At 39.5% G+C, this 14,136-nt stretch overlaps 1 protein-coding gene across 46 annotated transcripts in view; it reads right to left on the bottom strand.

The window, feature by feature from the left end:
• SYT16 (synaptotagmin 16) overlaps nt 1-14,136 on the bottom strand; it is a 260,414-nt gene that overhangs the window by 139,192 nt on the left and 107,086 nt on the right. For 23 of the 46 annotated variants that reach the window (XM_070249871.1, XM_023627865.2, XM_070249872.1 and 20 more), the window contains 2 exons: nt 5,418-5,597; nt 2,405-2,452 (listed from right to left, as the gene is read on the bottom strand). In XM_070249871.1, the coding sequence (XP_070105972.1) occupies nt 2,405-2,452; nt 5,418-5,597 (228 nt within the window). Of the gene's footprint in view, nt 1-2,359; nt 2,453-5,417; nt 5,598-14,136 lie in introns of all 46 variants that reach the window. The other 23 variants (XM_070249875.1, XM_070249874.1, XM_070249878.1 and 20 more) reach the window with 2 other exon arrangements.

Genomic DNA, 14,136 nt, shown 5'->3' with positions numbered 1-14,136 from the left:
GTCAGCAGCCACCAGAAGCTAGGAGAGAGTTTGGGCCTGCTGACACCTTGATTTCAGACTTGTGGTCTCCAGAATTGTGCAAAAAATAAATTTTTATTATTTTAAGATACCAAGTTTGTGGAAATTTGTATGGGAGCCACAGGAAACCAAACCATCCACCAAACGCTCCTTTCCCCTCTTTTTTCTAATCCCAGAACTTCAAAAGTATGAAAGAGTGGACTGAGTTGGGAAGATTAGGTGGGCAGAAAAATAGTGCAATTACGATTTTGGCCTTTGGTGTTAGGCAGTTTTGAATATGAGTCCCAGCTTTGCCCCTTAATAGCTTGGGAAAAAATTCCTCTCTTGAATCCGCAGTTTCCTCATGTATAAAATGGAGATGATAATAGTACCTAATTATTGAGTTCTGTTTGGGAGACTTGTACTTGAACATACTCTGACCTAATAGCAGAAACGGAATAAAAAACATTTGACTACAGCAGCCATCACGGCCCAGGCTGAAAAATTGGGGCAGGTCAGAGGCACCTACTGGACCAGAAGCCAACCAATTACTTTCAGGTGAAGAAGTGGGCATGACCCTGGGGAGAGACCAGTCAACTGGGCCTTTTTGCCAACTGCTGGGGAGAAACTGTCAAATTTTAACCACGTTACTTCTGAGCTCCAGCTGGCACAGCCTTACTGCTGAGCACCAGCTGAGTGCCAGCTGGGCCTAAATGTACAAAAGCTGTCTCCACATTGTCTCATAGTGCTCCTGTCTTTCTCTGTAGCTCCCTTTCCATGCTCAGTGTTGAGAAACTAAACTTCCACTTGCCCACCCAAAAGTAATTTGGTCAATTTCATTTTGGAGAAATACTCAGTCTTTGGGGTTTTCGCTCCCACCCCCACGTTCCTGCACATCAGGGAGCGGAGATGTAAGCTTACTTACTAGGATGTGCTGTTCCCCCTCGCTGGCTCCCCTGACCTCCAGAGGAATCGGTCTCTTCCCCCACAGCATTCCCTGTGAAGTGTCCCTACCCACAGTTCCTCCTGGTGATCATTCCAGGCAACACAAACTACATCATTTGCAAGACCCAACACAAAGTGAAAATGCAGGGCCCTTGATTCAAAAATCGTTAAGAATTTTAAGAAGGCAACAGCAGAGCATTCAGCCAAGCACAGGGTCCCTCCTAGGCATGGGGCCCTGTGCAAGAGACAGCTTGCATGCCCCTGAAGCCGGCCCTGATTCAAGGAGGCCTCGAGTAACAACAGAGGTTGTTGCAACAACTCCGCGGCGGGTGCGTTGACTTTTATTCCTCTGCTGTCTTCTCCTCCACCCCACACGGTCATGCAGAAAACCCTAAAACCACTGTGTGACGTGAACTACTCACTGAGGACCCACGAGGGCAGACTTCTCAAGCTCTCTCTCCTTCCATTCCCACCAGTATATTCTACCCTGTGAAGCCACCCTAGGCCCACACAGGACACATGTGAGGCAGTCTCCTGCCACAGTTCCAAGTGGGAAGCACTTGGCACTCTGCTTCCTGCCTCTTCCTCAGGCCACGCTGGATTCTGATCTTCTCACTACAACCACTACGACCCTGCCCTACATCCACCATCCTTCTCAGGGTCCAGGCAATAATTAATAATTAAGCCCTTCAGATCTCTTTCCCTGTCATCTTTCCCGCCAGGGGCTGCCCTTTCCAGCAGCAGAAGGGCTTTCTTCTTCCCCTCCCTGCCTGGGAGGAGCTGCCCTCATATCACATCCTTCATCCTTTCTACATTGTGCCTCTTAAAATGAAGCTCTTCACTCAAACTTCTAAATGTTGCCTTTGATATATAAAGAAAGCTTTTCAGGGGGGAAAAACGCCAGGAAATCAAAACTCTTCCCTCTCTCTCTCAAAGCTAGGCTTCTTTAAAAACTATTATCTGGATTGAATTGGTGGTTCCCAGAGGGGAAGGGGGGAGGGAGGAGGGCGAAAGGGGTGATTAGGCACAAATGTGTGGTGATGGACTATAATTAGTCTTTGGGTGGTGAATATGATGTAATCTACACAGAATGCGAAATATATTATGATGTACACCTGAAAGTTATATAAGGTTATAATCCAATGTTACTGCAAGAAATAAATAAATAAATAGAAACAATCATCTCACTATGGGAATTTTATTTTTAATCAAGTCTTTATCTCAAAGCTGAACAATGGCTTCTTTGTTCCAAGTGGTATCCATTCTTCCCCTAAAGCAATCACTACCAATGAGCAACACTAGGACTTTGCATAAAGAGATCAAATAATGCAATAATGCATACTTAGTAGGTGCATGGCAATGGTAAGGCTAAATAAATGATAGCTACCAATTATCATTATCAAATTATTATTTTTACCTGTGTTATTAGGAAGAAACAGTTTCAGTTTCTTTCTTCCCTTACCTAAATCCAGATGTGTGCAAATTTTTTGAACTTCGAAAAATATATAGCCTAAAAGAAGGCAAGGTATGTTTGTCAGGTAAATTATTTTGCATAGTGGGTTCAGAAAATAAATTGTCACTCCCACCTCTCTGATGATATTACCACACAAATAAAAATAATTATTTTATTCCTTAGAACCCCACATATATTAGATTACAGTGATTAGGTTGCTGATACTTAGCCATTTTTTGATCTATAAAAATAGCAGTTTCATGTAGCTCAATCTAAGAATAGGATGCTCTAGTTGATTTTTAATCATTTTTATTAACCCTCTTCCATTTATAGACTGAGACCTAGAGAAGACACTGCTATGGTAAGCCTAAGAACCAAACAGGATGGCACAAAGAGAACTGGGAGAAACCTAGTCCAGACTCATCAATTTGCAAATGAGGACTTAGGGCCCAGAGTGGGGAAGTGAGCTGCCCAAAATATCACAGCCAATTAGTGGTAAACCTAAGCTCGGGCTGTCTGCACTGTGCTTCCTTCCACCGCACCAGGCTGGCTCCCTTACTTCTCTACACTTGTCAAAATACGTTAAGAACACCCAACTTCACTAGAGATCAGTACTCTAAGGATAATTAAGGCAAATATCAAAAGTTAGATAAAATCTTGGCTAAAAGCACATTTTTCAAAGACTTTTGATCAATGATAATTAAACTTTTAAAAGCAGAAATGTCAAAATGAAGATGTTTGCTTCTTAGACATCATAATTTGGAGATTCTCCTGATCACACTATTTTTAAAGCTCCCTTTATCTGACCCCACTCTGAGCGCGACACATGGATTTTTCAGTGTTTCTTGAGCTAACAGCTTCTGGTTTGTGCTTTATTGTTATTATTTCAACATTATCTTCAAACCTCAACTTATTTGCAAGTATAATTCATAATTGTCTCTAAAATATTCAGATAACATGTCAAACAAGACAAAAAGGAAATATCTTAAACAGCTCTAACCTTAGTTCTTTGTACCCATTATAATTTGCAAAGGAGAAAACATCACCGACTTTAATCTCCCAATTTAAGCAATGAATACAACGTGTTTATGTACGATGTCATTTCCAGAAGCCTTTACTGTGACTGGTATTTTGTTAATGCTGCACAGCTATGGTTAAAGTTCTATTAGGACTTTCACCATAGGCACCATAATTCATTATTCTACATCAACCCTATAAAGGATGTATTGACAAACCCAATGTGTAGATAAGGAAACTGAAGTTTAGAATGGGTCCATAATTTGCCAAGGTCACACAACTAGTGACAGTCAGCTGCTTAAGTGAGAAAAGCAAAGTTGCCATGAATCCCACCTCCATACTATCCCATGACCAAGCAGAAGTCTTCATCCCACTCACTTATGTCCCAGCTAGGACAGTAGTGGCTAAACTTGTAAGCTCCAGATTTTACCTAATGAACTATTTAAAATATTTCATTCTGTTTTCAGAAGATGAGTCAGACATCCCAAGTGGAGTTCAAAAAATAAGGCCACTGCAACAGCAGCAATGCCAAAGAGATTGCCAGCTCTGCAATTTGCACCCCTCCCATTATTCTCTCCTGTGGTTATTGTAAAATATGCCCACACACTCTTTATTACTTTTCCCTTCAAAAGTGGAGTCTAATTCCCCTTCCACTGGGCATAGGCTGTACTTAGTGAATGACTAGAATGTGGTGAGAGTGACAATGTATGACTTCCTAGTCTAGGTCATAAAAGGAACTGTGTCTTCCTCCTTGCTTTTCTCTCTGGATCTCTCACTCTGAGGGAAGCCAGCTGCCATGTCATAAATTCATTCAAGTAGCCCTGCAGAGGGTTCCACATGGATAGGAACTGAGGACTTCTGCCTTCCTGGAAGGGAGTCCATCAGCCCCAGTCAGCTGACATTCTCATTGCAGCTTCACAAATAACCCTCATCTACAACCACCCAACTAAGCCAATCCCAAATTCATGAACTTCAGAAACCATGAAACAATAAATATTTGTTGGTTTAAGCACTTAAGTTTTGGGTTAATTTGTTATGAAACAATAGATAATTAATACAAATTTATCCCTAAATACACCCCTTCTTATAACAAAGCAAAAAAGCTGAACCATGGCTACAGAAGCTGCCATATCAAAAAACAAATATTCTCCTAGGTCCAGGCTCACTTAGAATATGCCCAGGAGGTAGGATGACTAGAGGGTGTTCTCCTCAAGGCCTTGCCTCTCACTCAAAAAAAAATGAGATACGATTGGTCCTCCCCCAGTTACATCATGCCCCAGATGGGACATGGGAGAGGAGAGTGAGAATCAGACTGATAAAAAAGAGCAAAGTTGTTACTTGTAAGAGCACTATCTTTAAATGTCCAGCTTCCATGTGATGATGATACCACTCTGATAACAGCCTGTATCACAAAGTTCTATGCTTCAGCAACTGAAAATAGAATACGTCCTGTAAGAGCAGGAAGCCAATTATTTCCCTAAGTATGTTATTTTCCCCCATCAAACTGAAGCCAGTTAGTAAATGATATAGCAGATTCAGTGAGCTCAAAGAGTAAAAGACTCTTTTTGGAAAAGTGAGTGCTGCCATATGAGTGGGGAGTGGTCCTGAGCCTTGAAAATCTCAAAGCAGCTAACTGAATGAAATGTCAACACTGTTCCAACAGAAAAGAGAGTAAAACACACCAAGGCTCTTGTCAATCAAAAAACATTTTTTTCTTCATTAGTCAGAGGGAAACTCAACTACACTAAAATAGACAACTGAAAAACTAAGATGGGAAGTGGTAGTCAGCCTTTTCCCATTTGCTCTTCAAACTCGAAGGAGAGCATGACTTTGATAAAACTAATGTATTCTTTAGTAATGTCCATTCATCATGTCCACCACAGCGGCATTAGACAGCTCATGTGTGATTTCTTAATGGGGCCCATCCTGGAAACAATGACACCCCTCCCTGACCCAAACCACAGCAAGTTGTCATGCTGAGGAGAATGCGAAGCGTAATGCTTACCCAGGCCTTCACGGATCCCAGTCTTGTCTTTAGAGTGCTTTCTTTTTCCTCGTGGCTCCAGATATGGAAGACCTCCTATCGTTTCAAAACACAGCTTCTTGTTGATGAAGAGGAAGAGGACAGCCAGAAGAACAATAAAGACCCCAACTGCAGACAAGAAGCCAATGGCTTCAGAAGGGACTGGCAAGAGAACACAAAGGAAAAAATATCATCTCAACTAAAGAGATCCAACTTTTAGTTCTAACAAATGATCAAAGTTATTCAGAATCTTTGTGTTTATTAATGAGAGGCAAATAGTCTACAAGTCCTGACTTGTGCTGGCATCTGCAGGATTGTGTACCAGGGAAAGGAAAAGGACTGTTGCCCGGTACATCCTGCTAGGCTGGTTCCTCAGAGGACAGACCTCCAAACTTTTGCACATGTGGTGTCTTCCATCTGGAATATAATTCCTCTCACTCTTATCCTCAGCCTACTATTCAACTTCAAGCACACAAACTATAAGAGAGAGATCCATCAAATGAGTTGAGTTGGACCATGGTTGACCAGGGTTATAAAAGCAAGTCTCTTAAAAACACAGCTGCCTAAAGCTTAAAAAAGTATCACTTGAGACAAACTTTCAGATAAACACATCTATCAGTATTAGCTATTGGAGGAAAAGTCATTTTCTGGATACATCTTTGCAAGTCCAACTATGCAGTATGATGCTGATTATCAATGGTGACAAGAAAATTCCTGATCCATGCCATCTAAATAAGAAATTAGAATATATTTTGACTGCTAATATTTTAGAACTTTAAAAATGAAATTCCATCTTCCTCATCAAAATACCCTGAGCTTTAAATGACCCTGGTTAAGTGCTGCCCAGTACCCCTTAAAGAGTCCCAGCCATTGAGTTCAGCTATGAGGTGCATACAACAGGGAGACCAAATTTAGTTTGGGGTTGAGAGAAGACTCCTCTGAGGAAATGACATTTGAGTCAAGACAACATTTAGTAAAGAAATCCGAAGTCAACTTGTATAAAGGAATTGATTACAGAGCAGGTGTCAATAAGTTATTCAAGGGAGACGGGTTTATGCGAAAGCTTAGGATAATGAATCTCCTAAGAGGAGCTCTAATCCTTGAGTAGGTTTAAGATGTGGATGCATAATATAAAGGGATAATATTCACCTCGCCTTACCATCTACCTAAACAGAGAAAGGATGAATCAAACCAGTCCAAACCCCACAAAAAGATAAAGAAAATAAATGGTACTGCCTCACTGAATCAATCTAGCGGAAAGTCAATGAAAGAACAAACAAAACAAAAATAGCAGGCAAGATAATAGCTTTGTAGTCTACATAATCGTAATAGTGCCTGCTATCAAAGCCAAAATATACCATGAAAAAAAGCTACACACATATCGATCATTCCCTCTCCTGTGAGAGGCAGCACGGGTACTAGTGCTTAATGGCACAGGGTCAGCAGTCACACTGCCTGGGAGGAAATCATACTCTACCACTTATTATCTCTGTGGCCGGGGCAGATTATTTAACCTCTCTATGCTTTAGTTTCCTAAACCATAAAAGGAGATAAGAAATATAGCTACATCAAAGATTAAGTCAGGTAACACATGGAAAATAATCAATGTGGCACCTGGCACACAGAGTTCTCAAACAGGAATAACCATCTTCCTCATCATCACCATCATCATCTTTACAGAGCTGTTAAAATAATCTAGGAGCAGTCAGGAGATGGAGGTGCTGCTTTGTGTGTAGTCTGTGATCCGGACCCCATCTTCCTCTCTTTCATCAAAACAATTATCTCTACCTTTTTGCCTCTCACTTCTGTATTTTCAACTACTACTCCCCCTCGTAGATACAACATCTGTCTCATCTGCATTAAAAATCCACCGAGTACCCCCCATTCTTTAAAAACCCCCTCTAACCTCCATGTGCTCCTCAACTAAAGCCCTCTCTCTTTTCCCCTTTGCAACCAACCATCTTCAGAGTACTTCCTACACTCATCTCCCCTTTCTTACCTCCAAAGTCATTGCCATCCTTTACCCAGACTCCCATTGACCTCCACATTCCCAGCCTTACCTCCTCTACACAGTAGCCAGAGCAATCTTTCTGAAATACAAGTCTGATCTGCTCAACTGCCCCTCTAAAGCCTTCTGTAGTGTGTTGAATTGTAGCCGCCAAAGGATATGTCCACCTGGAGTCTCAGAATGTGACCTTATTTGAAGTAAAGGTCTTTGCAGGTGTAATTAGTGTAGGATCTTGAGAAGAGATCACCCTGGATTAGGGTGGGCCCTAAATTCAATAAGTATCCCTACAAAAGACTGAAAAGGAGAAAACACAGAGAGAAGAAAGCCATGTGAAGACAGAGGCCAAGACTAGAGTTATGAAGCCTGTAGCTGAGGAATGCCAAGGGTTGCCAGCAGCCACCGGAAGCTAGGAGAGAGTCATGGAACAGATTCTCCCTCACATATTCCAGAGGGACCAACCCTGCTGCCATTTTGATTCTGGACTTCTGGCCTCCAAAACTGTGAGAGAATAAATTTCTGTTGTTTTAAGCCATCAAGTTTGTGGTAATTTTTCATGGTAACCCTAGGAAACAAACACACTCTCCAATGGCTTCCCATTACCCATAGGATAAAATTTGAGTTCCTTAACTTGGTTTCCAAGGCCTTTCATGACCTAGCTACTGATTCTAGGCTTTATCACTCATCACTCCTCAACATCAAACTCTTTGTTGCCAGTGTATTCATCTATTTCTGGTTCCCCAAACATAGCTCACCTCCAGACCTTTGGAGAGGCTATTTCAACTCCATGGGACGACTGCTCCCCTCTCTTCTGGCTGACTGTGAGACTGTACTTCCTCTGAAAGCCTTTCTTGTTCCTCTTGACCCGGCTGGATGCTTCTGCTGTGTGTTCCCACCCACTGAGCCCTTGACAGCTTTTTCAACAGTTTTCAAATGTTAAATTTTGAACTTCATAAGAAGAGGGACTTTACCTCAGTTATTCATTGTACTCTCGGTAGCTAGCATAGGATAGGCATGCTATAAATATTTGATGCCTGAATAAATGCGGAACTCTTCTGTGTAACAACACATTGATAAATGTACCTATCAATGAAAACGTCCAGAAAAAAAGATATACCTCAAGTGGGTCAGTAGCACTAACAACACAGGAGATGACTTGCTTCAGATCCTGTCTTAGGAAAAGGAGGAGTCATCGACCATTCATAAGCAGAAACAATTGCACCTAATAATGTCATTCACTAATGAAACTAAATTTTTATTTTTGAATAGAGTATATTTTTCCATTATAAAGCAACATTATGCTCATTACATAAAATCTGCAAAATACAGAAAAAGATGAAGGCAACCCTTAAGATTTTGTATACCTCCTGCCAGTCATTTCGACTACTGGGAAAATACTAACTTGTCTGTATTGATTTTACCTTTTTCTGGTTTATCAAGTACTTTTATTAAATTAAAAACTTCTAGTATTTTTAGAGACATTAAAAAATAATTCATTCATACATGTAGTAGAATATTTTGAAAGTCCTGGAAAATCAAAAAAGATCATGTTGAATCTCACTACCCATCATTTTTAACATTTCACATTGTTTTTTTCTTCTTTTTCTTTTTCTTTTTTTTTTCAGGAAGCCTAGCCCTGAGCTAACTACTGCCAGTCCTCCTCTTTTTGCTGAGGAAGACTGGCCCTGAGCTAACATCCGTGCCCATCTTCCTCTACTTTATATGTGGGACACCTACCACAGCATGGCATGCCAAGCAGTGCCTTGTCCGCACCCGGGATCCAAACTGGCGAACCCCGGGCCACCAAGAAGCGAAACATGCGAACTTAACCACTGCGCCACTGGGCCGGCCCCACATTGCTTTTTTTCTTACAAATTTTTTCTTAACTATTTTTACCATCACTGAGATACTATTTCACATGCTGATGATAATGTATTTAATATAAAAACATTCACAGATTCCAGACTGAAGACAATATGAAGAGATTATTCAATATGATCTCCAAAGATGCAAGAAAAAATGGGGGAAGGGAGCCTGGTGTTGTTCAAAATAACTCTGCTTTTTGGAGACGATGACACTTTTGTTGGCAATAATTCCTGTAGCAGTGACTTAACTATGAATGGATATAAAATTCTTAGGTAGGTGCCAATATTTTTTTCTCCCTACAAGTGAGTAGACATTAGTCCATTATCTTTTAATCTGTAACGTTTCATAAATGGTGTGACACTGCAGCTTACTTTTTGTTACTGTGTGGGCCACAGAATTTTTTGGTCTGAATGCTTCTGGAATTTTTTCCTTTTAATACAAAAATTTTACCAGAATGTGCCTTTTTGTGGGTATCTTTTGTTGATTTTTTCTGGACCCCAGACTTTTCAGCAACATACCCATGGCTTTTTTTCTTTTTCACAGCTTGGGAGAGTTTTCTTCAACTATATCTTTTGTAATTTCTTCTGTTTCAACAGTTGTTGTTTTCCTTGTTTCTATCTTAAACTGGCTTACTATTTCTTCGGCTACCAACTTCCATTTTTTTCCTCTGTGTTTTCCCCTCTGCATTCTGACAGATCTTCTTAAATATAGCCTACACATTTTCACTCAGCTAAATAGGTGAAAGTGTGCTCTTAACCACTACACCATACTTATTACTGTGAACTCAGTATTTGAGTCAATGGCAGACACTGAGGGAAGATACCGTCTTTCTCCCTCCTATCAAGTTGGATGGGGGAGAATGCTAAGAATAAGTACAAATCTAGTTAAAGCAGAGAGAAAACTTAGTTTGGCAAGCTTGGCTATTTCAGGAGAGTTCATGTTCCTCCTAGAACCTATCACTTCCAGTTTCATCTTTTTCTACGTGTTTATGCATACTTAGTGGGAAGTCGGAAGAGGTGTATGACGGCTGCTAGTCAGATGCTCTGTTAAACTGTAAGTTAGCTTACATACTTTCTACCTGAGTAGACTATAGTAGAAATGGCTAAGAAGTTGGCAGCAAGCCTAGACTTGTAAGAATTGCTTAACCAGGGTTGCACACAAACTGTCCCCTTTAAAAGTGGTTTAAAATTCCAAACATAACCTAGCAATTCCACTCCTAGGTATATATCCAAGAGAACTGAAAATATATGTTCACACAAAAACGTGTTCACAAAAAAACATAACGTATTATTCATAATAGCCAAAAAGTGCAAATAGCCCAAATGTTCATCAACTGATAAATAGATAAACAAAATGTGGTATATCCATACAATAGACTATTGTTCTGGAATAAAAAAATGAAGTACTGATACATGCTACAACATGGATGAACCTTGAAAACATTGTGCTAACTGAAAGAAGTCAGACACAAAAGGCCACATATTGTACAATTCCATTCACATGAAATGTCCAGAATAGGCAAATCCACAGAGACAGAGAGCATATTAGTTCATCCCAGGAGCTGGTGGGAAGGAAAAATTAGGAGTGACTGCAAGTGGGTGTGAGTTTTCTTTTTGAGGTAATGAAATTACTCTGGAATTAGATATTGATAATGGTGCTGCCACTCTGTGAATATACTAAAAACCACTGAATTGTACACTTTAAGAGGGCGTGAATTTTTATCTCACAAAAAGTATAAACTACAAATATGTCATTTTAATAAAGACCGGAAGGAAATATGAGGAAAAATTATAATAGCTTTCTTAGATTTGATTTGCAAGTGTTTTCTTCATGTTTTAACATTCCATAATTTTATTGTTCAATACTTACAATTAAAAATAAAGTTTAAATATTATAGGTCATGGGAATTGTAGACAGCACATCTCTACCATCGATGTGTAACACTGAGCACAGCAAGCCAACAGCTCTATCTGTATAAGCCAAGGAGGGTTTGATGCTGCATCTGAGTCTAAACAAAATTAAAGACTTTGGCAGGGAAGCTTAAAGCCATTTTGCATCCCATGTATACAAACGCCATCGTGAAGAACAAGCATTACATCTATCATCTGCTATAGATGACAAGGGCACATATGTCAAGAACTTAAATGCCATCTGCAGAGTAACTCATCTAATTATTCCAGTAATTACTCAATTGGAAATCAGATGGCTGTGAAGCTCGATCACATAGTTCATATTGAAAACTTCCTCAAAGTTAAATACATCTCTCACGTTCCCCCGGATACTCCCATCTGTTGATTCTCCATCAATGGCTTAAGGAGAAGACAGCACGTACAATGAAACAAATAGAAAAGCCTCTGCATGTCACACAGTCACTAGATGTTTGTAAATTTCATTCCATGGCTGTTGCAGAAGTAAAAAAAAAAAAAAGGCTAACCAGTTGCAGCCATCTGACTCACAAGAACTGGAAATAAGATGAGAGGAAGCTGAAAATTTATTTAACAAAATGATAAAGGGGGGGAATCAGAATTAACGGAGCAATGACAATAGAAATAATTAACAAGTAAAGTTATAATTCCTCAGGAATAAGCTTTCTTGGCACCGCTCTGGAGAATGTGAGGCATCTCATTAAAAACATGAGAGTCTGAGGTACATCTAAAACTCTACTCACTTCTAAACCCCTTCCATCTTTGAGTATCCATCAACCTGTACGTCTGGTTTTCAGTGATATAACTTCAATTTCTTTCATCCCTTTAAAAAGCAGCACGACTCTGAAACTGTTTCCATGAGGTTCTCCAGCATGGTCTTGCAGCAGAAGTCCCTAACTTAAGTCTAAACTTGTTCACCTTAGAATTCCAGGATTGATCTAATGCACAGCGTAGTGATTACAGACAACAGTACTGTATCCTAAACTTCAAAGCGGTTAGGAGACTAGATCTTGATTGTCACCACCACAAAAAAAGAAATGATAACTACGTAATGTGATGATCTATTAGGTAACAATACAATGGTGCTCCCACTGTAATATATAAATGTATCAAATCAAAACATTATACACCTTTCACTTATACAATGTCATATGTCAACTATATCTCAATAAAAATACAATTTAAAAAGAATTAAGGATTGCCTGGGCATGTCTACCTCCTCCTCCAAGGATCATCGACCTGAAGACCCAAGGAGCCTCTCAGGAAGGACAGTGAACAAGGCCAGTGGAGGTGACCTGAGTACAGCACAGGTGTCTATCACTCAAGTTGACCCAAGCCCAGACTCCTTTGGTCCCCAGACAAAGAGGTGACAATAAAAGCTACAGCATTAGATATCAGCAGCTTTTGCAAAACAAGGAGATATTGTCAAAGGCAATTTTGGCACAATAAGAGTTGAGGCTCTTGATCTATAATTTATGTTCACCACTTTCTTTGCAACACCACAACGAACAGAAGGTAGGAAAGGAGAAAGTTCGAAGAGTTGAATACCTATGTGCCAACTCCATATACAGCTACTTCAAGGCACAAATTCAAAATATCTGAACAAACAATTAGAGTCCTTTATACCATTAGCTGTATTTTTATAACTAACTACAAATTTAAATGTCACTTAAAAAAATTAGTACAGAATAAATTAATGTGAGGACTTTAATTTTCCTTTTTTTTTTACAGCGATGTTTCTGGAACTGAAAAAGCAAAAGAACAAAGCCTTTCTACCTAGCAGCATATCATTTCACCAGTGTCCTAAATTTAGGGTTAGTTAGGCATTACAACCTCAATCTTCGGGGATAGTCAATCATTTTTTTAAAAAATTTCTAAGACTACGAAATATAAAATTATATATATTTAAAGTAAGGAAAATGAGTAGTTCCACTTAAATTTTCTTCCTAGTAATAGCTAACAAGGATATGTTAACCACATAGTCAAACAAATTCTTTGGATGGAAAAAATAGGCCTTTCAAAAAATAGGAAAAAATTGGCTTAATGAAACCTAAGTGAGATTTTAACATGTTCCAAAATAAAACATAGCAACATATGGAGTCACTAGCAACCAATCATTTCTCAGAACACTTGAGAACACAGCATTTGGGGGTATACACGGGGTGCTATCTTTAGTGTGGTAATATATGTGTGTTGAAATGTGTCCATCTTCCTCTGAGTAACCTAACCTGTCTGCTTTACATGTTTAAAATGCAAATTCTCCCTTAGCATCAACACACACACACACACACTTCTAGAAGCCCAGAATTATCAGCAAGCTTGCTCTCGTTTCCCTTAATACTCAGATGGTTAGCTCAGATGCAGCATTTAATGATGAGAATGGCTGAAATGCACCAGTAGATCCACAGAGGGAAACTTTGAGATTTTCTTCACTTGTCTGAGTTTCCATCAACATTTCAGCTACTCTCCACTGTCCCCAACTTCTACTTTTTCCCACATCTTCCCAAATGGGGAAGAGGATAGAAAAGAAGCAAAAGGAGTTAGGTGATGTTGATGGCTTATAGGGCTACAGCCAACATTTCTGGATTGTTGGATTTTTAATGGCACACTTACGTTGCTGAATTTAATTGAACAATGTTTGGGCCTTGTACAATTTATATGTCATTTGCCAAATAAAATTAATGAGTTAGCATGCATATCATTCATTACAACTTGAACATTACTGAATTTACTATAATTACATAAAATTAGAAACATATGCCCAATAAAAGCACGTCATGTTGAAACGTCAGAGAATATACACTTATAAGATTTTAGTGGAATAGTTGTTGAATCAATGTGGCAATTTAGCTTTCAAGCAACAAATGAATATTTTTATAAATGAGAGAAATTGAGAGACAAGTTT

This window comes from Equus caballus, chromosome 24 (genome assembly GCF_041296265.1).
Source record: "Equus caballus isolate H_3958 breed thoroughbred chromosome 24, TB-T2T, whole genome shotgun sequence".
Lineage (NCBI taxonomy): Eukaryota > Metazoa > Chordata > Mammalia > Perissodactyla > Equidae > Equus > Equus caballus.
This window is presented reverse-complemented; position numbering and strand designations above follow the sequence as displayed.